Source organism: Tripterygium wilfordii, chromosome 11 (genome assembly GCF_013401445.1).
Source record: "Tripterygium wilfordii isolate XIE 37 chromosome 11, ASM1340144v1, whole genome shotgun sequence".
Lineage (NCBI taxonomy): Eukaryota > Viridiplantae > Streptophyta > Magnoliopsida > Celastrales > Celastraceae > Tripterygium > Tripterygium wilfordii.
The window spans coordinates 9295285-9319480 of NC_052242.1; the positions used below are offsets into that span (position 1 = coordinate 9295285).

The 24196-nt window shown below is 36.9% G+C and overlaps 1 protein-coding gene across 2 annotated transcripts; it reads right to left on the reverse strand.

The window, feature by feature from the left end:
* Nucleotides 1–183: 183 nt before the first annotated feature.
* Nucleotides 184–20693, reverse strand: LOC120009007 (myosin-11-like). Of its 2 annotated transcripts, XM_038859429.1 has the most exons (39): nt 20134–20691; nt 18652–18780; nt 18113–18256; nt 17848–17993; nt 17607–17763; nt 17413–17471; nt 16958–17117; nt 16696–16845; nt 15435–15571; nt 15210–15356; nt 15036–15137; nt 14872–14929; nt 14688–14789; nt 13696–13733; nt 13448–13574; nt 13193–13363; nt 12898–13029; nt 12655–12764; nt 12439–12499; nt 12077–12254; nt 11653–11858; nt 11453–11572; nt 10791–10889; nt 10332–10506; nt 5315–5361; nt 4111–4250; nt 3877–3988; nt 3729–3773; nt 3387–3641; nt 3135–3290; nt 2851–3057; nt 2562–2705; nt 1995–2065; nt 1788–1887; nt 1656–1712; nt 1501–1557; nt 1335–1415; nt 1113–1195; nt 184–669 (listed from the first exon to the last, which is right to left on the reverse strand). In XM_038859429.1, the coding sequence occupies exons 1-39, from the start codon at nt 20134–20136 to the stop codon at nt 546–548; spliced, it is 4590 nt and encodes a 1529-aa protein (XP_038715357.1). In that variant the 5' UTR covers nt 20137–20691; the 3' UTR covers nt 184–545. The 2 variants fall into 2 exon arrangements, 1 of the variants encoding a protein (XP_038715357.1); XR_005470584.1 differs by having other exon boundaries at nt 613–669; nt 1303–1415; nt 1656–1887; nt 20134–20693.
* Between the last annotated feature and the right edge of the window lie 3503 nt (nt 20694–24196).

Genomic DNA, 24196 nt, shown 5'->3' on the forward strand with positions numbered 1-24196 from the left:
GTGTTATTGTAAACATTAAAGCTAATCATCTGCATTGCCCTTCAGTTTGTAAATGTCATATAACATAGGATAACCATGGATAATGTCCTTTCCAAACTATACAATTCAATTTTGGCTATTGTAGCAAGCACAAAGAAAAATAGTGTTTAACAGTGACAATTACAAGAAGATAGAAGTATACCGTGCCATGAATCTACCAGTTATTAGAGAAATCGTAGCAGAGCTCGAATTTACATTAGAGTGGAAGCAAAAATTAGCTAAAAGCTCTTGCATTTTCCTCTTAAAGTTAAGCTAGTTGTACAACATGAGACAATATTTGTTATTATATTGACTAGGGAGCCAAATACATCCCTGTTTGTAGCTGCAAACTACCTACTGAAAAAGAATCTCGAAAATATATCTAATGTAACACAAAATCAACAAAAAGCAACCCCACATGGACATCCACAACTGAAGAGGTTGCAGTAGAAATCTACATCTTGAGACTTAACTGAGACTGCTAGAGCGACACCAATTCATTGCTACTGTCTCTAGAAGGGTGATGATTAATCAGAACGTGGCAACAATAAACTAAAGCCAGAATGCTCACGAATAAGAGGAGGTGACTCGATGTCTGCAATGTCAATCTGTTCCATTGACTTTGACAAATCATCAACTGAAAATGGGATGCTGCAATATGAAAAATATGTGAACCATCAATAATAGCCATGAGATCAGATTATGTTTGCATTTGAAGACAAAGTACTTCATAACTGCTAAATAACAGCTATTCTTTTACTTGACCCAATTTTTTTTTTCTCTTAGCAACAAAAGGATACTAACTAATGAGCTTGATATTAAGGACTGCAGTTTTACCAAAAGTTTGTAAGATTCTAACGGTCGCTCGTTGTGGATTCCATCTGTATCAACTTTCCAAAGATGTTCAATAATTATCCAAATCCATATTTTCATTTTTGCAGTCTATACCTTTTACTTTTTAAACATACATTATTTTCTTGCTAATTTATCAACCACATGAGAATGTCCTAAATTCAAATGGCGAGAAAACAAATGAGACATAAATATAAAGGGAAAAAGTCCCGGCAGTGTCATATTATTGGAAGTGTGCTAACCTTGAATCATCATCCAACAAGAAAGAATTACTAACTGCATTGTTGGAGTCTTCTGTCATCAAAACCCTCATATTGGATATCACCTAAATTCAAACGTTCCCACGGAAAAACTCAAAATGGTCAGTTGCTAATGTCTATTATGCATCGTAATTAAAACTTATCATTTCTTCATGACAAAGATAACTCAGACCTAAGTTGAGTATGGCGTCCATAAAAACTTACATCCGAAGACACACTATGCGTGCCATACTTGTCATCCCAGTACATCGTACTGATACGATAAAGCTGTTGTATACTGAGGACCTATATTTGGCAAAAATGATTTTGGTTAATCTAGGGATGATATGAATATCAAAAATTGCTTTTTATCCTATGGTACAGCACTCACTGGGCATAGATCATGGCTAATTTCATCAAGTGTTTTCTTTGATTTTTGATGTATAACCTGAATCAGAAGATAAAACCTTTGAGACATGGTTTGTCTTCAAGTTGCAATAAGTAATGACCCAAAGAATGTAGAGTACTAAAGATATATAACGATACCAGGAACCCAATTGCCTGTCTAATGTGCTTTAGCTCATCCCATGCTGAACCTGCATACTGCAATATTTTCCTTTGCGAATCTAGTAAACACCGTTCGATCACAAAAATAAAGATGCAGTAAATTGAACATACCTCATCTGTTGCCTTGTAACACCAGTGTTCCAGTTCAGCCAATCCAGCTTTAACATATTCACCGTTACTAAATGAACAGCATTCTCTCCTCAATAAAAGGCTTCAAAATGAAGGCGACATATGAGAACACAATATAAGACTTTCACTGTAATACCTACACAACTCACAAAAAGCAAAAAAAAAATAATAAGAGGTTGCAGTAAATACCTGTTGAATAGTTGAACATTGATGAAGGAAAATATTTGTGTGAACACCTTTCGAACTAAGAATGGAGGTACCTACAGATTGAAAACACATTAGTGGAAAATGAACTCAGGAAAAATACTTGATAGAAAAAAATCGCTTCCAAAAGCTAAAAAGAAACACCAAAGCAATAACGATTATGTTTTAGAATCCATCTTCTAGTTGCTATATTCAGAAGAAGGAGATGCATTCAAAGAAAATAGATAAAAAAGAATCCCTAGTCTTACAAATGCTCAAGTAAAGTAGAGTAGCTTCCTCTGGGTCAACCAACCCTAGGGGAAAGAACAGGAAAAGATGAGATCAAGTCCAGAGTCAAATTTCCCTCCATTATTTCCCCAACTAACCTGAAGGACAAACTGTGCTGTGTAAGAAAAGCCAAAATTGTCTTAAAATGTGGTACGGGATAAACCACTTTGAGAATTAGGCTTTACAGCCAATCCTTCTCACTTGAAGGGTGGAAAAAACCAAAAGGAAACAACAACCACTGCACAAGAAAATTATAAGGTTTTAATTCAGTTATGTCTCACTAACATGATTTGCTTTCAGAGTGTTCAAGAAATTTCCAAGGCTCTTGACTATTCCTTGCCAGTGCGCAATTAGAGCTTGTTGGGCTGCAGTGTTGGCAACTGAACGCGATGATCCTTTAACTAAGCTTGCTCTGGACGTTCTTGGTGCCTATTTCATTGCATTTAGACAAAGATACCCAAGTAAGTTAAATACTGCAAAAAAAGGAAATCTAAATCAAGGCATAGTAACTTGTATGTAATTATTTTTCCGAATATTAAAGTATTTTCCTTAAAAAAATGAACACCTAAAATACCTGGATGCACAACCCAAGCAGTGGAGAAATTTCTTTCTTCAGATTATCCCGAATCATTCCATAAATCTTTTCAACATATGCTGTAAGCTGCTGTTTGAACAGCAAGGCTGGGTATTTGGCCTCAACTTGCCGCAAAGTATCCACGCCACCACTAATACCACCATTGATTAAGGAAAGATTGACTCCTTGAGGGGCGCCTCGGAAACTCTAAAACGCATTTAATAGAATGTTAACCAAGGAAATCCAAAATTCATTAGACTTTGATGAAAAAATTCAATACTAACTTGTGTCATCCTCCCAAAGAGAGTAGCTGAAGATGATCGGCGACGTTGTGGAGCCATCCCAGCGGCTCCACTTGCCTTCAGAGTGCGCTGGAGCAACAGGAGAAGAGTTGAAGCATTGGATAACCAGTAGGCCAAGATGTCATTATTATCCTGGTTCTGAGAACCAAAGAAGAATTTTTTTTAAGTAACAAAAATTGGGTTGAAAAAGAAAAAAAAAACAATACCAACATATATGGGTGGGAACTAGAAAACCTCAATAGCGTTGCCTATTGTCTGAATTATCCGATCAAAGACACTTGTCCTCTCAACTTCAAATGATCTCCACTGCAAGAGGCATTTGTATATGATACAGGCAGCAATTGGTCTATTCCCTGCAAAGCTTAAGTGTTGGGCAATACATCGAATGAGCAACTCTTGATTCTCCTGCTGTTTCTCATTCAGTGATTTTTGTGGTTTCTCTTCCACTTCAGAGAGGTCCCTATGGCTTATTGAAGCACTATGTAGATCCTGATCCATTAGTCATCATTAAAGGAAAAAGTGTCAAGAAAGACAATATGGCAACTCTCTGAATATTCCTGAGAGAATTTTCTTTACCATAGCTGCCTTTACATCGCCTGAGATATGCCCACTTTCAACCCTCTGCGCAAATTAAAAGAGAAGAAAAGTTCCTTAACATTCTTTGATATGGAAGATTGATATTTCAAAAATATGAGAGGCCGACAATCTCAGCAAGTGCATGCACCTGCATGATTGATCTGGAGCGTCCTGAAAGGAATTTATTGGGTGCCATAGATACAGCTTGTTGGCGTAGAACTTGGTTCTCTGATTCTAAATTGGTAAGCTTCTCTTCTTGCCTAATCATAACAAGAGGAAGAGTTAAGTGATCCCAATGGCAAAATTTGAAAAAATGTAAACTTATTTTTTCCAAGAATATATTTCTCAAAAGAAAGAAAAGAGGGTTGCATTTTCCCTGTACCTTTGCAAGGTTTCCTGAAGTTGATGAAGCTTTTTATCTGTTTCTTCTAATTTTTTCTTTCTCTCTTCACTGGCCTCTTGAGCTTCATTGTATTTCCTTTCAGAATCATCAGCTCTTTGTTTCTCTTTCTCCAAAGAGTCCTGTGGATGTGTCGAGCCAAATTCAAAATAAAATAAATGAGGTGATCACAATCGCTAGTGCATATATAAAAATCTACAAATACTATCGAATTCTTATCTCGGCCATCCTGCTATGTATTATGCCTATATCTCCAGGCGCCAACCAAAAAAGGCCCCTATTGAGCCTTGGCAAACTCAAGTGTCCTAATGATAGATACTTGTTATGCATTTAACAAGCCAGTTTCAGTTATTGACTATATCAGGGATGTGACCCTCTCTTTGCCACTTTTGAAACTTAGTTTGCTGAGTTCGTCATAGTGAAAAAAAGAGGAAGCAAGTGATTAATAAAATCTACTTGAAGTCAGTTTCTTATTTCAGCAGAATGACAAAACTAATCATATCTAACACAAATTTTCAAGTGAATGCTAGAACAAAGATATCTGGGCATGGAAGCCTCAAAAGCTTAGCATGAAGGCAGTGATCTTAACCAGATTTTTAATGCAACACCAAATTTAACTTTCTTGTGGAATCGAACCAACTTTTTATATAGTCAGTCAAATCATTGGTAATCTGCCTGAAAATGTTGTAATCTAGTTCCTTGCAATATTACCATCAGTATCAACTAAGAGAGACTCGTATTTTCAGACTTGATTTATTCATTCATCATGGAAAAGCATTGTTTGACCAATTACTTTTAGATAAGAACCTAAATATTCATAATTTAGTGATTTGTATCTACATAAGGAAATTGAGTTATAAATTAATAAATAACCTTTTTAACAGGAAAAAAATAAACTTCCCTTCTGACCCTAATTTTTTGTTGTACAGTTAGGAACTTATTGTAACTCTCGTGATATGCCCTCTGTATTTTTTTTATGGTTGCCAAGTTAAAATAAGAGATGTACCCCTCCATACCCATGAGAGGCTAAGTGAATTTTGAGATAAATTCTTCGGGAAAACTTTAGCAAAATGATAAATTTCTTCAATAAAACATTTCTTCATTTGATGAAGAAACCATAACCAAATAACATGGATTTGAATTTATAGAGGAGAGCAGAGAAAGAATAATGGGTGAACTGTTTTACCTTCAAAAATTCCACTTCTGCAGTCAGAGACTCAACCTTTTTGGTATCTTCTGTCAATATTGCTATCAATTTTCCTCCCTCTCCTTGTGAGAGTACCTCTTATTAAATATCATATTGTTCCATAATACAAGCCTAATATTATGACTAACAGCAGCTATATCTGACTAACTAACAGCAGCTATATCTGACTAACTATACAGCTATACAGCTATCATATCTGACTAACTAACAGCAGCTATATCTGACTAACTATACAGCACAGCTATACAGCTATCAGCACAGCTATACAGCTATCATATCTGACTAACTATACAGCACAGCTATACAGCTATCAGCACAGCTATACAGCTATCATCCCCCCTCAAATTGATGCTGGGCGATCAAGAAGCAGCAATTTGCCAACCAAAAACTGATGACGTTGCCTTGTCATAGCCTTGGTAAACACATCAGCAATCTGGAGGTTGGTGGAAACATGCGGAAGAGAAATCACACGAGTATCCACAGCGTCTCGGATATAGTGACAATCCACCTCGATGTGCTTAGTACGCTCATGATATACTGGATTAGTAGCAATTTGAATAGCACTGGTGTTGTCAGCATGGAGAGGAGTGGGATCAGATTGAGGAAAGCCAAGTTCAGCGAGTAGCCCACGAAGCCAAACAACCTCTGAACACGCTGCAGACATAGCACGATACTCGGATTCAGTCGAAGATTTGGAAACACGATCTTGCTTCTTACTTTTCCAAGATATTAGGGACTCTCCAAGAAACATACACCAACCCGTAACAGAACGACGAGTATTAGGACATCCTGCCCAATCAGCATCACTAAAGGCATCAAGACGAATAGGAGTATCAACAGGAAAAAACAAACCACGACTCGAAGAACCTCGCAGGTATCGAATGATACGACGAACTGCTGCCAAATGTAGATGTCGTGGAGACTGCATAAATTGGCTAACTTGCTGAACGGCAAAAGAGATATCAGGTCGTGTAATAGTCAAATAATTCAAGCTACCAACCAACTGCCGAAACATACTAGGATCTGGGAGAAGATCGCCCTCCTCACAACGGTATTTAAGATTGACTTCCAATGGGGTATCCACCGAGGAAGAATCTTGAAGACCAGCCAAAGCAACCAAATCTTGGGCATATTTATATTGATGCACAAACACCCCAGAAGTATCAGTATGAATCTCCAAACCCAAGAAATACGTAAGAGGACCAAGATCCTTCATGTGAAAAGAGTCTTGAAGTTTCTGTTGAAGGTGAGCAATCAAGGAGGAATCTGTACCAGTGATCACGATGTCATCTACATAAACGAGTAGGAAAACAACACCAGCGGAGGTCTTGCAAATAAACAAAGACGAGTCATATTGGCTTTGCACAAATGAAAATTTAAGTAAGGTAGACCGGAACTTTTCAAACCATGCCCGAGGAGCTTGTTTTAATCCATACAAGGACCGGTTTAACTTACACACTTCTGAAGTAGAGGTAGAAAATAGACCAGGTGGAGGAGTCATGTAAACATCCTCTTTGAGATCACCATGTAGAAAAGCATTCTTGACATCCATTTGGTGAAGTGGCCAACTCTGTGAAGCAGCAATAGCAATGATTGTACGTACCGTAGTCATTTTTGCCACAGGAGCGAATGTCTCCTCATAGTCAATCCCATATTCTTGCCTATTACCCAAAGCAACCAGCCGTGCCTTATAACGATCCAAAGTCCCATCAGAACGAAGTTTAACTGAGTAAACCCATTTACACCCAATGAGCTTAACAGTAGATGGACGAGGAATGATGTCCCATGTATGATTTTCCTGAAGAGCGTGAAGTTCCTCCTGCATCGCCCTTTTCCAACACTCATGTTTGACAGCCTCGGAGTAACATGAAGGAATTGAAATATTGGATAAAGTAGCGGTGAGAGACGTGTGAGAAAAACCATACCTATCAGGAGGATGCGAGACTCTGGTAGATCGTCGCGGAGCTGTCTGAACAGTCTCAGGTGATGGATCAATCTCCGGAAGGGGTAAAGTTGGTTGACGTCGTTTATACACAAAGCCAGGCTTGAATCGATCAGGAGGAGAGGGCAAGTCATCAAAAGTAGGAAGAAGTGCTGCTGTAGGAGATGACTCAACGTGAGTAGGAAAGAAGTATTGATCCTCAAAGAAAATAACATTTCGAGAGACACGAAATCTGTTAGAGCATGGATCATAACAAACAAAACCTTTTTGAGAAACACTATAACCCATAAAGGCACATTTAATAGACTGAGCAGAAAGTTTGTGACGCTCATGAGATGGTAAGTGCACAAAGCAAACACAACCAAAAGTATGTAGAGAATGATAACTCGGATGCTCGTGGAAAAGACGAAAGTATGGAGAATTATAGTTTAACACTTGAGATGGCAGTCTATTAATTAAATAAACTGCAGTAGACAAAGCTTCAACCCAGAACTTAGATGGAACAAAAGACTCAATTAATAATGTCCGAACAACATCTAAAAGATGACGATTTTTGCGTTCCGCTACGCCATTTTGTTGTGGCGTGTAAGGACAAGAGCGTTGTGAGATAATGCCTTTTTGTTTCAAAAACTCATGAAATTCGTGAGACATATATTCCCCACCAGAATCAGATCGTAATACTTTAATACCTGAAGAGAATTGTGTATTAACATATGCCAAAAAGGTCTTAAAAACAGAGAAGACCTCAGACTTGGAATGTAGAAAATATACCCAAGTAAATCTACTATAATCATCAATGAATGTCACAAAGTACTTATGGTGAGTATGAGAAATAATAGGTGTAATGCCCCAAACATCAGTATGGATAATATCAAAACAGTGTTTAGCACGACTGCCAGAAGAAGGAAAAGGAAGGACTTTACTCTTGCCTAATTTGCATGTAGAGCAATCAAATTTAAGACTGTGGGAAGTGAAATGATTTTTATTGCCCAACAAACCAGAATTCAATACGTGAGACAGAACAAGAGAATTTGGATGACCCAAACGTTTATGCCATACATCACCCTTAGTTTTAACAGTAGTACAAGCCAAAGATACGACACTAGGAATGGAAAAATGTAGTGGAAACAATCTCCCAACTTTAGGCCCCTTCGCGATTAACGTCCCCGTCACCTGATCCTGCACAGAACAACCATCACGAGAAAAATGGACATCACAGTTATTATCAACCAGCTGACCAACCGAAAGAAGACTAGTAGAAAGTCCCGGTGACAAAAAAACATTGTTGAAAGATGAAGTAATATCACCAACAGCAACAATAGGTAAATGACTTCCATTAGCAATCTGAATATGTGATGAACCATTATACGGACGCACATTTTGAAGCATATGAGATGAACTAGTCATATGATTTGATGCACCAGAATCAAGAAACCAAGGTTGAGAGGATGTATTATTTTTACCTTGCAGCCCTAAGGCTGAAAATGCTGAAACAATCATTTGTTGTACCATATCAGCAGTAAGAACTGCTGACCCAGCACCCGTAGGAGTGCTTGTAGACACTGCTGGAGCAATAAATTGATAGTTGTGCCCTTCTGGAGATTGTCCATCAGGCAGAGTGCCAACTACAGCTTGAAAGGCATTGACTTGGCGCTTTTGAGGACGAGTAGGACACTCTTTGATGATGTGCCCTTGTTGTTTACAATAATTGCAGAATCGCTTTTTACAATTGAGAGCAATATGTCCATATTCTTTGCAGCTGTAACACTGCACTTTCCGCATATCTCTATTTTTGCCTTTCTCTTGAGTCGCATAAGCAACCGTAACAGCATTAGTACCCAACCTCCCCTGCTCAAGAGTGGCTTGTGTGAGAAGACGTTGCTCTTCACGAAGTAATTCTCCAAAGCAAACATCTAAGGATGGAGGTGGGTCACGATTCATCAAATTGGAGCGAATGGCCTCATATTCGGATCGCAACTTCATTAAAAATTGAGCTCTCTTACTTTGCTCATGAACTTTTTGAACATCAGAGAGAGATGCAGCGGGTACTGTAGCATAAACAATGTCAGTAAACTCTGCCCACAAATTCTGGAAACCAGAGAAGAAATCTTGAATGGAGAGATTGCCATGAGAGTAACAAGCAATCTCATACTCCAATTGAAAACGTCTAGCTGAATTGTCCTGATGATAAACCTTTTTTAAATATTCCCACATGGATTTCGCAGTTTTATATGGCCTCAAATTGAGGACAATAAGAGGATCAACAGACCCTAACATCCATGTCATCACACGAGCATTTTTGACATTCCAAGAAGCCAACTTTGTAGGATCTGTAGGGGCTGGATCACTTCCATCTATTAGACCCCATAAGTCCTTCCCTGTGACAAATAATTGAAACTGAAATTCCCAGGAGGAATAGTTCTTACCAGTGAATCGAATATTGAACGAATCATTGTTGCTTGTAGACATGATGAAACAATGATTTGACAACACAAGAATAATGCAAGCTTGGAATTATGCCAGCACCCAGAAAATCAGAAAACCAAAGAACCAAGAGTACCAAGAAAACAAATCGCAGTAGATCTGAAAATCAAAGAGCTGTTGAACAGAAAGATAAGGATCGTTCCAACAGCAAGCCTAGACAAGCCAAAATCCAAGAGACCCAGATATCAAGGGCTAAACACAAGAAAAGGCCAAGAAAACCAAAGAATCAGAGAGCAAAGTAGTTCAGAAACCTTGCTCCGATACCATGTCAATATTGCTATCAATTTTCCTCCCTCTCCTTGTGAGAGTACCTCTTATTAAATATCATATTGTTCCATAATACAAGCCTAATATTATGACTAACAGCAGCTATATCTGACTAACTAACAGCAGCTATATCTGACTAACTATACAGCTATACAGCTATCATATCTGACTAACTAACAGCAGCTATATCTGACTAACTATACAGCACAGCTATACAGCTATCAGCACAGCTATACAGCTATCATATCTGACTAACTATACAGCACAGCTATACAGCTATCAGCACAGCTATACAGCTATCATCTTCAACAAGAACTTCGGTTTCTTTTATTACAGGAGGTGCTTCATCAATAGCCTTCTTTGCAGCATCTCGTTCCTTGACAACTAATATGTTTAATTCCTCAATTTTGTTCCGCATTTCTTGCAATGAATTCTGCAATTTTGCTATCTCTTGAGCCTTTGCTTCTTCAAGGTCTGTCTGCATACATGATATCAATCTTGGCATGAGGACAAAACCATCAAATTGCAAGTTAGAATAACTAAGCAGCTTGTAAAAGAATGAAAAATTTGTTGGAAAACATTGTGTCATGACATCCTCAGTAGATTTATAGATTGATATCACACTAGACAGTGTGTGAACAACTTTTATATTTTTCTCAAAGTCCCATATTTCTAACTTGAAACTTCCCAGCAAAGAACCGGTGTTAGATTCTACTATTATCCTATACAATAATTACTGCCTATTTGATAACAAGTAATTACCCTTAGACGCTTTTCCAGCGATAAACGCCAAGTTAGTTCCTCTACGCTTTTTTCAAGTTTATCCTTTGCTTCTTTTAGAGCACCAGTTTCTCTTGCAGCCTGCAAAAAAATTGAAGGTGGATGTCAATAATCAAAGATAAAAAAATAAGATGCACAAATATGAAGTAAGCTTTAAACTTCAGACAGAAAGATGAAACTATGCGATCGTACAAATATATGCAAATTTTTGTAGTCATCCATCAGTTCGACAGTTGCTCAAGTGATGTAAGTATTGGATAAAAGGCTAATGAGCTCTATCTTTCACAGAAGTTCTATTCTTCAAACTTTTATTTTAGGATGAATTCAACAGTACTATCTCCAATAATAGTCACAAAACTGCCAAACCCAAAATTTTAGTTGAAAGGCACAGTTCTCCTCCATGGAGAATTCCACTCATTAAAGAGTGCTCATCTACCGAGTTGATTAATCCATAGCTACAAAGTTTAGGCCACCTTGAAAATTGATTTTGGAACAGTACTTTGAAATGATTTTGGAACAGAACTTAACTCGTAGGCTTCATCAGTTAGGTATGCAGTGCAAGCTTGTCAAATATCAAGTGGTATTGATACTTGCAATACTTTTTTGTGCAAAAACACATTGGCAGGAACTAGTCTAACACTCACCATTTTGAGCTTCCTAAGCTCTTTCCTAGCAATCCGACCCCTCCATCTTGTTTGTGTGACAATAGATCCTCTCTTGAGTCTCTTATAGTATGAGGCAGCTGCATAACAGCACCACCGGGCCTGAAATTGTTTTTGATACAAAGAAAGAGTCAACTAGGGTAAGTAAGTCATCTTAACAAACATATTATTGAGGATAGAACCTGAATAATTTTTGCGCCTTTAGTTTGCTTCCTAAATCTGAATTCTTTACGAGCAGCCATTGCCCTTAAACCTGTTTGCAAGACAAGAGCAGCAACATGCAGTTTTTGATAGGCTTTTCTAGCTTCGTATCTGCGTACATGCTTTTGAACTTTGATAACAGCTGCCTCTCTTCTCATGTGTTCATAAAGTTTGCTAGCCAGTCTTCCTATGTCATACCAATACATTTGAAGAAAAATGAGAAAAGTAAAAGGAAATTGAGTCTCATTCGGATAGTGGCATGAAAATCTCTAATCGAAAGAAAGAAGGGGAAAGCAAAAGTTAGGAAAGAAACAATAAAAGATCACTGGTCACTGGATAACTGAAAAATTTTACTCACAAGCTGGATACAGTTATTTAAGGACAACAAATTTTCGGACAGCTCACCTCTACAAAGTGATTGCAATAGTATACTAGCCTTCTGCAGTGCAATAAACCGTTTGCGAGCAATATGAGTTCGCATACGTCTTTGGAGAGTTTTTGCAGCATTACTGAGTACCTCAGCTCTCAAAGCATCAAGCTCAGCCATCTGACCAGCTCTTAAAAATACCTTTGTTTTACCTATCTGCAAAGCCAGTTTTAAGGCCAAATGAAATTAAAGCCTTGGCCATGATATGCTATTAGATGCAGTGATTCTTAGTTTTTTCATATATATGCATGCATAATGTTTCATTTTCAGATTAAGTAATAATTAATAAATCCTATAATAGCTATTCCTATTAATATTTACAATCAACAAGAGCCATTACCTGAAACCCTTTAAGCCCCTTCTTCTCCAAAATCTTATGGCAAACAACCTTTTCATCATAGCTGTTCAGAAATAAAATGAGGCAAAAAGTCCGCATTTATTTAAGTGTTGCATAAGTTGACAACAAAGTCAGATCAGCGGGAAGAACCTTTACAAATGATAGATAAGTGACAATTTTCCACTAAACATGCAGTTTAGACTAGAAGAGGAGGCTTACTTTCCCTCCAGAACTTCTGGGGCAAGAAGCCCAAATCGGTTTATGAATTCAAAGAAAGGGCGGCGAGTGGGGTATCCGGCACAACTGATTCTGATTGCCTCTAGAACACCCTACATGGACAACCAAATTAGCTAGACGAGAGGGAGAAGGGGCAAAACAAAGAATTACCAACTAACATCTGGAAAAGCAAGCATGAAATAGATAAAAATTAAAATAAAATAAAAATAATGAAATTGCACTCACACCACAACGCAATTGTTGCATGATGTTGACATTTTCAAATACGGAAGGTTTTAGCTGGTTGTTTGGCTTGACACATCTGATGTAGTGAGGTTCCGTAGAATTTAGTGTATCCATTAACTGTTGTAGTTGAATCTGCGTCATTTATATAAACAATAGTTTCAACTTCATGAACCATATGACAGCCTTGTTGTGTCAACAACAAAGATAAAAAAAAATGGCAGTTTTGATGTAAATGATAAGTTATATGTGAGATGAGGGAAACAATAATCAACATCAAAACAAAAAGAAAGATCACCTTAAAACGGGAACCGATGGAGGAAAATTTTGCAGATTTAGATGTTTCCGCAGGAAGTGGAGGGAAAAGCCCTGCAACAAAAGGACATTTGGAAGAGCTCAACAAATCTTGATGCTCAGGAACCACATAGTCCTTGTTCTTGTCTAGAAACAGGTCAGACTGATACAGGACCTGGAAAAGAAGAGTGGCAGAGGAAAATATCAAGTTCAAAACAATTTAGACTCAAGGTACCAAATAGCTGGCAGCCAAACATACCTCCCCGGCATAATGAGCAATGGCAAAATCGGTGCGAGATAGTTTTGGTTTGACTAATCGCTTGTGAGTCTTGAATGTCTGATAAAGCTTATTTGCGAATGTTTCATGTGTTGACTTTGGAAACATACTGAAGAAAAAAGGTAGTGTTAACGAGAATGAGTCAGTGCGTCTCTAACTAAAACCAGAAATATCGACCAAGTGAAAGCATATATTTTAACAATAATAATGTTCTAAGCAAAACTCCATACCAAGCTTCATCAAGGAGAGCAACAATTCCACCAGGTTTCTGCAAGAGCGAAAAAACAAATGAATGCCATTAGTACTTGAAACCCCTCTCCCTCCCTAAAAAGAAAAGAAAAAGGGAAAAAGGAATAAAAGAAAAAAAAGAGAGAAAAACAGTAATCAGAATACATCGAGAATATAATGATATAAAATAGAACCACTCCTACCAGATTTTTTAGTTCCACATCTTGCCGATGTCGTTAAGTGGTTTAAACTCACAATGACTTAGAAAAATCACTTTCCCCGACTATCTTATGCTTTCTTCCCGTCTTCAAGCAAAAAAGAAATGCACAAGCTATATATTTTATGAAGGTTGATTTTATTTCTCGTAGAGCAAATACTAAAATTTAGTTATGCCAAAAATTTGAAGGCATAAACATTTAATAATGATGAGGGATCTAAAATGAAAATTCTCAAGCATCAACATTGAAGGTCTTCATGTTCAAATTCACAATGAACAACAAATAAAATCTCCATCACTCAGCAATATCACGTACCCAACTATGTTTCCCTATCCTGCCGCTCCAAGAAGAAAAAACAACAATGGTTTTTATTGAAATCAAGAATAATCTTGCAGCAAATAGAGGAAAAAAATATATTGTTTGCCAAAAATGTGAAATTCTACTGTCAGTTTTACTTAACAACGCTCTCACTTCACCCCTCATATTGCAATTAACAAGCTTAGGGAATTTTCACTACACAACCTTTCCACTGTATAGCACACGAACTACCGTTCTATTCTAGATCCCAGCTGTCAATTGCTCTATTTCATAATACATTTATTTACTATCAAACATTTTTCCAAAACTTGAAACCTTTTGGAATGCAACATAACTGACCTTCTGATTAGTTGATTAAAGCAGTTACATCAGTTAAATAGTACTACACTCCCTTAAAATAATCATTTTCCTTGTACATTCAAAACAAATATCAACATCTTATGTCAATGGAGAAGAACCTTTTCGATAAGATCCAAGACATCTTGGTTATCAACAAACTCAATATAGCTCCAGTCAATTGCTTCCTTTGTGTATTCCTCTTGTTCCATCTTGAAGACGTGCTGAAATTCATTGGCACTTCAAGTTAAAGCTACTGAATCAAAATAATACCTAACGTGATCAACATTGGCCTACAATATTTACCTGGTTGAAATGCTGCTGCAACTTCTCATTTGTGAAGTTAATACAAAATTGCTCAAAACTGTCGCAACAAAATGCTAGGACTTTATCCACTAGACTGAAGAGGTAGCTTTCTACCCTATGTATTCAACTAATAAATCATAATATTTTCATGTAGTATTTGTCACCTATTAGTTTTAAAGCTTTCGAAACCGTAGATGTCGAGAACCCCAATCAATTGTTTTGAGTTAGGATCTTGTCCAATTGAGTTGTTAATTTTATCCACCAGCCTGTAAACAGTCAAACGCGCACATTCAGCACCAAATAAACCGTGTCGTTCTAAAGATAGAATGCTTCCTTACCAGTCAAATAATCGAGAATATATTGTCTTAGCTAAACCATCCCTACTAATTAATGCACTTTGAGGGTCAAGGCTTCGCTTTATAACTTCCTCAGGAGTGATCATAACACGCTTACATAACGCATCTTCCAGGGCCTGAGGATCACACCTGAAGAGAAGGAAATATATTATAAAGGGAACATATCATAATATAATCATAGGCATTACATCACCACTAAACTCATACATGAGAAGCTCTGACGTCATTTTGAGATGGAATTTTGCCTGATCATCTTTCAGGACTGATGAATCAACATCCTTTCCCTTAGCAAAAACAAGATTTCCGAGATGAAGTATTGAAGCAACAACTCTGAAAATTGCTTCCTGAGAGGATAAAGAAAGAGTGAGAAGAGGTCCTTCCTGTTTTTAAGTTCCTAATTTTGAATTCCTGTGGATTATTGTAGACAATCTGGTATATCAAAAATTAAAATATCTAAGAGAAAAGAAGTCAGATAAAAGTATTCAAATCCCTACATATTTTCCCGTATCACATCATATATTCATTGGGATAACATCACAACTATGAAAGTTGTTAAGATTAGTTACTTTACCATTCAATCCAATAAGTTAACTTCTTGGTTTGAGGCTTTCCACATTATTTATACATATTATAACACTCCCCCTCAAGTGTGGACTGGACAATCCGATGACCCAACACGTGCACAACAAACGAGGCCCTTCACTAGGGCTACTCACACAAGGCCTTCACTTGGAGAAACAACAAACACACACAAAGGCCCACACTTGGGGCAACAACAAATGGGGATTTAAATTGAGAAAGCTAAGGTTTGAACCCAAGACCTCCCACTCTGGTACCATGTTAAGATTAGTCACTTTGTCATTCAATCCAATAAGTTAACTTGTTAGGTTGGGGCATTTTACATCATTTTATACAAATTCTAACAAAAATAAATGGTGATGCCCAACAAGTTGAATAGTGTTCAATCTACTACCACTACTTAACGCTTGATATGTAGCTTCTTAATGCATCTTCCATAGTTACATAAGTTTATTATAAAAGGGATATATACAGAAAGATTGCAGATGTAAAAAGTGCCAAAATATAATGCAACAGAAAAGGAAAGATAAAACAAGGCAGTGAATAGCGTGTTAGTCCTTAATGACTCTTCCAAACCTATTATTGCCACTCCAAACCAATAAAATTAACAAAAAGATTTTTTTAAAAAAAAATTCCTATACTGTACCTGTGCATAATTCTTTCTGACATCAACTAAGGAAAAAAAAAAAAAGCAAAATAGAAAACTAAATATATATGAAACTAGAAGGATGTGAAATGACTAATGAACATACAAATATAATCTACTCTGGGCACTGGCAGAAATAATCAAACATAAATTTCAAACATAAGTATTCGCTGGTTTACGATATTGCCTCATGCATCAGATATGTGATGAGGTTCCAAGCGCATAACCATGAAAAAGCTTTACCTGCTCCTTTTGACTTATTCCAACTATATCCATTGCTCTCCTCGTTGCTAGATAATCACGGGCATCACTTACACCGACCAATTCATAGCAATTTGATTGGTTAAGATAGTGGAATGATTTAGGATTTCCCAATTTGTACTTCTCGACTTCCTGTTAAGATGGTGAAATGATTCAGCTACAATTTGTTCCAAAACGACATTATTGACAAATGTATTATCAATGTGGTTTCAGAGGTGAGATTGTCATTCCAACATATAATTACCTCCTGTGGTGCAGCACAAAGAAGGTAAAAGCAATGGTAGTTACGCTCAGGATCAGAAATTTGGCATACTCGAGATCTCTCTAGAAGATAGGTTCTAATGGCAGCTCCTGAAATTCTCCCATGCTTATCAAACTGTATCTCAACGAATTTACCAAAACGGCTGCACCATAAAACCATCAACATAGGAATTAGCACTTCAATCATTTCAAATTAATTAGTAGGAGATTCCAGTCAGCAAAACAGTTCCACTGTCGTTAGAAAGATTAATAGAGAAAACAAAAAAGGTATTGCATTTTAGCTAATGTTTTATTTTTCACTGAATTGGCTCAATAGCATGTTCAGTACATTACACAAGTAGAAAAGTCAGAGATTTTGACGTCAATGTAAAAAATGTAAGGGAAGTTTAATTTATTCAACATCCTCCTTCATTACTTGACAAAGAGAAAGTGCCTTACCTTGAATTATTATTTCTAACAGTTTTAGCATTACCAAATGCTTCGAGGACTGGATTTGACTGCAATAAGATGAAATGGTAGGAAAATCTCAGTAAAATGATATGAGAAATAAAAAGGACATAAACATTGGAGATAAAGTTGTCCAATAATTACTTCATTTAAGTATGGAGAAAAAGCTAAGTAGTTCAACATACTTCAAGAACTTGTTGTTCTACTGTTCTTCCTTCAGTGGCAACTCGACCTCCCAAAAAGGCAAGGTACCGCATGAGCATTTTCGTCGTCTCTGTTTTACCAGCTCCACTTTCACCACTCACTAGAATCGAATTGCTTTTACCCTCATTAATCATTGCTCTAATTTTAATAAATGTTGATGTTGAGTGTCAATTTCTCTGATAAAGAAAGCTATATATCATGCAAAATGGGAATAGAAATTACCTATATGCAACATCGGCAACAGCAAAAACATGTGGACTTAGTTCTCCAAATGGTGCTCCCTTGTATTGTTGCATCATATGAGCATCATAAATATGAGGCAATCTTTGGAATGGATTTATGGCAATAAGTATATTCCCAGTATAGGTCTGTCATTAAATCAAAATATTTATATATTATCCTACATGTTACTATGGCATGAAAAAGAAAATATCCTGGCATGATGTATTTCAAAATCTTAAAAAACATAGCGGGCAACAAATCTCACATAGATTTCATTCAGTTCATATCTTGTCTTCAGATTCTGTAGAACACCAGGTTCATGCAAATAAGATAGCTTTGTCATGTCATCAACTCCACCAGCAGGATGTTCCATATCTTTTGGATATATTTTTGATAAGTTCACAACAACCTTGAAAAGTTCCAAAACGAAATAAGGATTATGTATGAACAAAGACATTATTATGGTAAGAAAGATGTATTTCAAACTATGGACAAGGCATAAACATTTATAAACAATAAAGATGAAACCCAAGATATTCTGGATTTTGGTTCAGTGAAGTAGGAAGGCAAGTGACAGTGCTAAACTTGATTGGCTTAGAAGTTATTACAGAAAATTTTCCCATTTCAGAATCTCAACAGATGCACTAGCTCCTAGATGCAGATATGATCAACTAATATGAGGAGGTGAAAAAGACAAGTTAAAATATAATATCTGACTCAAAAACCTTTACCAATAGTGTTTCTTTTTTCTTTTTTTCCCCTAAGGATCCTAATTCAAATGTAAAAGCAGAGTAAACCACCCACCTTCTTCCCATTGCTAGGTTCAATCTCAGCATCATTTCCTGTAATATTTGATACTTGTCCATCAATCCAAGCTTGTTCTGGATCTTCAACCCAGACATGAGAACCTACAATGATGTTGACCGGAGTTCCCTGAAGATAACAGACACCAGAGCATGTTGTGAGTACTTAATCAGACTTTCAGAGAAAGAACATTTGTTCTATAAATAGATTGATGCAAGCTGGTGGATACTCATCCAACTAGTGACCATAAACTAGGATATATTTTCATTCTTCATAAAATTATTGTGATTCGATTGGTGAAATATAGTTTCTCTCACCAAAAAAGTTTTTTTTTTAACCAGTAAAATTTCTTAAAATTAAAGCTATTGTTTATCGGTACTGGTTGAGATGTTTTAGTAGATGAACATATATGCTTTGAATTTCCTTTATGATCATATATCCTTTTACTTGTCCCACTGTCCTTTAGGTGTTCTAAACCACAGTACTCGAGCACTTATTTCTTCTAGAAATTTTAGAGCCAAAATGTTAATTGTTCTATGCCATTTTACAACAGTGATGCACGCAATTCTTTGACAAACCACATCAGTTTCGCTCAATTGCCAATATGGCTTCTAATCATCACAGTCGTCATAAAAAAATCCACTATTAGTTCAGTGTGGAATATAACTTCAACAGGGTATGAAAAGCAGCAAGTTCAATAGAAAGCTAAAGGTATTCCTCAACAAACTTCATTGTTTCAATTCACTGGATTGCAGCGACACACACTGGCATAGGAATCCTTTCAGATTAGTTCCAAGATTTTGCATTCCTATCTGATGTCCATAAGGGCTTGATTTGGCTTAAATTATACCCCTTTTATCATAAATGGTCATCTATGAAAGCATAAGTACACATTTCGAGCACATCATTCATTAGCCATTGTATCTCCCCAAAAAACATTAAAAAAAAAAAAATGGACAACAAATTGCATCCAATCATTGAATTTTATATTCCCAACATCAACTTTTCATTTCCTTCCATTCTACCAATTGCATAAGAAACCATAGGGCTTTCCTTCATAAAATTCTAAACCAATACTCTGTCCACTCTTATGTCACACCAAACCGAACAATAAGTGGTCAGCTCAATATATAATTTTTTCCTTATGTTGAGTCTTTGGCAACACTGCAAGATTATTTTTTACATGGTTCGAGATGGATCTAGCAGAATTTTATTTTATTGGTTTTCCCCTTGCTCCTCTCAACATCAAAACATCCCATATAAAATAAATTGACAGATAATCATCTGTTAAGGCACACTTGAGCTTACGATACATACGCAAATCTTCTACAGTTCAAAGTCTACATAATGTTGGTTCCAAATACCTCATAAGCAACCGTCTATCACGTTTAAGTAATAGCAACGATTGAAAATAGAAAGACATTTTCCGATTGATAAGGCTAAAATTCAACAAGAATCAATTCGAGACTGAAGCTCTCTCACCATTTTTAAGCTTTCAATGAAAAGCGTATTGACACATAACTTCTTTTTCCATGAGATCTCGCGGTATCAGGAAATGACACACTCGAACCATAACCAAGGCCGACTGAGATCCAGCAAGAGAACACAGTCCCCCCCCCAGAAATTAATGAGAACTGGATAAAACAGGGCCAAAAGAGGGCGGAAAACCCTAATTTGTTGACATAAATCAAACCAGATCAAGAGCGTATCAACGAAACTGCAATTTTTTCCTGCGAAAGTTTGGGGAGAGAGAAAGCAAAGTGCAGGAAAACGAAGAAAATGTAGTAGTGAGTGGGACTGAATGTGATGAAGAGAGATCGAGTGGCGTTGAGAGAGTGACATTCTTCGCGATGACCTTCCAGTTCGGTGTTTTCTCCACTGGTTTCGCGCCAATTCATGGATACCAAACAACGTCAAAGCCCCTCTCTCCTCTCTCTCCTAACGGAATGTTTTGATACTGTGCAGCTGCTGGTCTTTCGTTTAAAGGACTCGTACCCCCACTGGTGCCGGGAGCCCCACTGGGAAATCAATAAAAAGGGCTCGATTTAAAAAAAAAAAATTGGAAATTATATTTTTATAATTTGATGGTTTTACATGTGATCCCCACCTATATTATGCAAGTCTTTCGTTTTCCAAATGAGTTTTAAAATGACCTAAATTCTATTATCCACTAATTTTAGTAGCGAGGAGATAAAAGCAGACATAGGATTTCTTGGCTTCCTTGGGATACATACCTTGGGATACATTATGCAAAGCCAAGGGGGCAGGTGGTCTCGGTTTTCGTGAATTTGGGGTGTTTAATAAAGCTCTACTTGTCAAATAGGGTTGGCGAATTATTCAAAATCTGGATTTCTCTTGTTACAAGAGTGCTTAAAGCCAAGTATTTTAGATCATATTCATTCCTTGATGATGACTCTCTCAAACTCTTCTTTTGTGTGGAAAAGTATATACTCGAGTAGAGGTATTATTAAGGATGGTCTGCAATGGAGAGTTGGTCTTGGAAATTCTATTCGTATTTGGGAAGACAAGTGGACTTCCAAGCCTCTCATTTTCAAAGATAATGTTAGAGATTGGAGTTTTCTCGGAGCTCTACTATAAACCTTCTTATAGATTATCGGCTGGGGTAATAGAATCATCTTCTTATTAAGGATCTATTTAATTCGGAGGAAGCCAATCCAATTCTGCAGCAGCCTATATGCTCTCGTGCTAGTGAAGATAAGTTTTTTTAGAGCAGAACCAAGAAAGGCAATTACTCGGTTAGGAGTGGATATCACCGAGCTTTGGAAATTTCTGGTATAAGTAATGCGAGTTCCTCTTATTGCTCCCCCTCAACATATTATTGGTCGATGATTTGGAATCTTCAAGTCCCCATCCACAAAATCTTTCTTATGGAGAGTGACGCATGATATTCTTCCTACTTATTCAAACTTGCATCATCAAAAGATTATTCTGTCGAAAATATGTCCATTATGCCACCAAGGTCCCGAATCAATTATGCATGCCCTATTTTATTGCCTCATGCAATCGAGGCTCTGTGGTCCAGCTCAAAAGGTATTCAAACAATGGCTTTGTTTGGGTATTGTTTCTTATAAGTTTGGGGTTATGTTTCAAGAATGCTTAAACCCTCCTGCATGGCTACTCTGGCGGCGACGTTCCGTCTGATATGGCACCGTCAAAATACTATTCTACATGGGGGAAAGTCCATGCCTGCCTCCCAAATTTTCATGGCAGCAAGTGAATGCATTCAGCTTCTTAATTCAAATCATCCAGTTGAGAGAGGGCCCCTTCCTCCTGAGTCATCTTCCTTGAGGCCAAAGTGGTTTCTTCCTAGTGTGAGTTTTGTGAAGACTAATTTTGATGCTACATTATGTGTTGTTCATAATGCCACAGGGTATGGAAGTATTATCAAAAATGACAGAGGCGTACTCGGCACTCACAGCTTTACAATTGGCTAATCATCTGGGATTTCATTCTATTAATCTTAAAGGTGATTCTTTAAATATTATCGAGGCCGTCGGAGACCCCCTTACGCTTGAAAATCTTTCAGATTGGGGTGTTGTGGTCATGGAAATTAGGTTGGTTTTTTCATCCTGGACTGTGTTGTATGTGCAAAGAGACCTTAATGGGGTTGCTCATTCATTAGCAAAGAGAGGTGCAATGTCTCTCTTAGCGCATGTTTGGTATAATGAGGTCTTGGTTAAGCTGATGTCAATGGCGGAAAGGGATCATGTTTTGACCCTTAGGATGGATTCTTCTTTGCAGTGATCTTTGTCTTTTTTTTTTTCCTTATTTTTTCTGTCTAGTTTTCTTGGTTGATGTTCTTATTTCGTCTTCCCAGTGGGAAGAGAAGAGTTCTTTAGTTATGTATTGGCTTTGCCTCAGGTCTTAGACCTTTAAAAAAACAAAATCATACGATATTATTTTTGTTTGAAACAAATATCAAATTCAACTTGTAAACGATATATATGTTTTTTTATTTATATGCAACCGTCCATAATTGTCATGTATATTTCAAGTTGAATTTGATTTTTGTTTTCAACAAAAATATATTTGTAAAATCGATCAAAATATAAAATATATTTTAACAATTTTAAAAAAAATTGAATCATATAATTAAACTAAAACAGGAGCTGTTGTAAACCTCCTGTCATCCTACCATCCAACCCCTGCTCTCGGTGATACTCAAACACAAGACATGTCTTGGCGGGCAGCCTGCTAACCAAGTTGTTGTTGGTCTTAGTCAATATTGAAACTCATCTCAAAGGTCATAGTATGTCCAATAGATACCTATTTTGGATATACCTTTTTTCAATTTAACATGTTCTAACGGACACTATAAATGGTAACCTATTTTAGGTTTTCCAATTTGCATATCCCAAATTTGAATTAATATTTTATTTTATCTCTCCTCTTCTTCTATCTCCTTTCCCACTATAAAGTCTCGTACTTTTATGGTCTTTATAGGACCAACACGTGTTGAGTACATATCCATTTGAGTTGGGTAACCAATTTTTAATAGGCAAACTTGGGGTTAAAAACTTTAGAAATTGACACAGAGGGATTTGGGGTTTATTATATATGTTTGGAGGGTATTTCAGTGTGCTGTAATTGCTTAGAAACGAATCTGTATCAATTGAGAGACACTTTAGTTAACAAAAAACTATTTTAAGGAGTCAGAGTTATAATCATAGTCGATCGATCTACCAAAGTAGTTGATCAATAAAGAGAGTGTTCGAAAAAGGGAAACAATCATGCAGTCACTAATAAATGAATTAGAAAGTCAAACTCTAGTTACTAATTTAGTGTTAGTGTCCAATAATAATAGTCTTGATATTAGGCTATGCTTTACTTTCTTAAGATAGTATTTTATTCTAATTAGAATTCATGGTTCGAATTTTATTTGGACTTAGTAGTCTATGCCTATAAATAGGCGATTGATTTATTATTTTGGGTATCAAAGAAATTAAATCAAAAACGAGATTCACTCTCAAATTCTTTCTTATTTCACACGTTGGATTAAGAATCCATCATTGGTGCTTTCATTGAGAGAACTCATTATGAATTATACCAAGGAGCGGATCAAAGCCTTAGAAGTCAACATCCAAGTAGTTAGCATGGAGGTCCACTCTAGCAACCAAGAAGCTCAACAACGTTTTGCTCATACCTAGCAATAGTTGACTAGGTTGGAGGAGTTACTCGTGAAGAGACGAAGGAAGCAAGACAATAGCATTGATTTAGCCAACAAAGGTGGCTATCACAGCGATGAAAGCTCGACAGGGTGAGCGATAGATTTATCTCGACGTTCATCATCGGATGAAGAGGAAATCGCCCAACCTCGAGGAAGAACTACGGATACTCAGAAGCGAAGAATGGTCTTCCCACCCTTCAAGGGTAATGATCTAGTCTCATGGCTTAATAGAGCCAATCAATTCTTCAAGTTCCAAGAGATTGCAAAACATGACAGGGTTGACTATGCAATGTTTTTCCTTGAATGATAAGCAAACCTATTGTAGTAGTGGATTGAACAAATATACCATAAAAAGAA

Excerpts from the sequence above, each read along its gene's own strand:
- LOC120009007 (XM_038859429.1), bottom strand. Across the intron at positions 17,994-18,112 it reads ATGAACTGAATGAAATCTAT|ACCTATACTGGGAATATACT; the intron begins GTGAGATTTGTT and ends ATTTAATGACAG. Across the intron at positions 10,507-10,790 it reads CGCTGGAAAAGCGTCTAAGG|ACAGACCTTGAAGAAGCAAA; the intron begins GTAATTACTTGT and ends TCATGTATGCAG.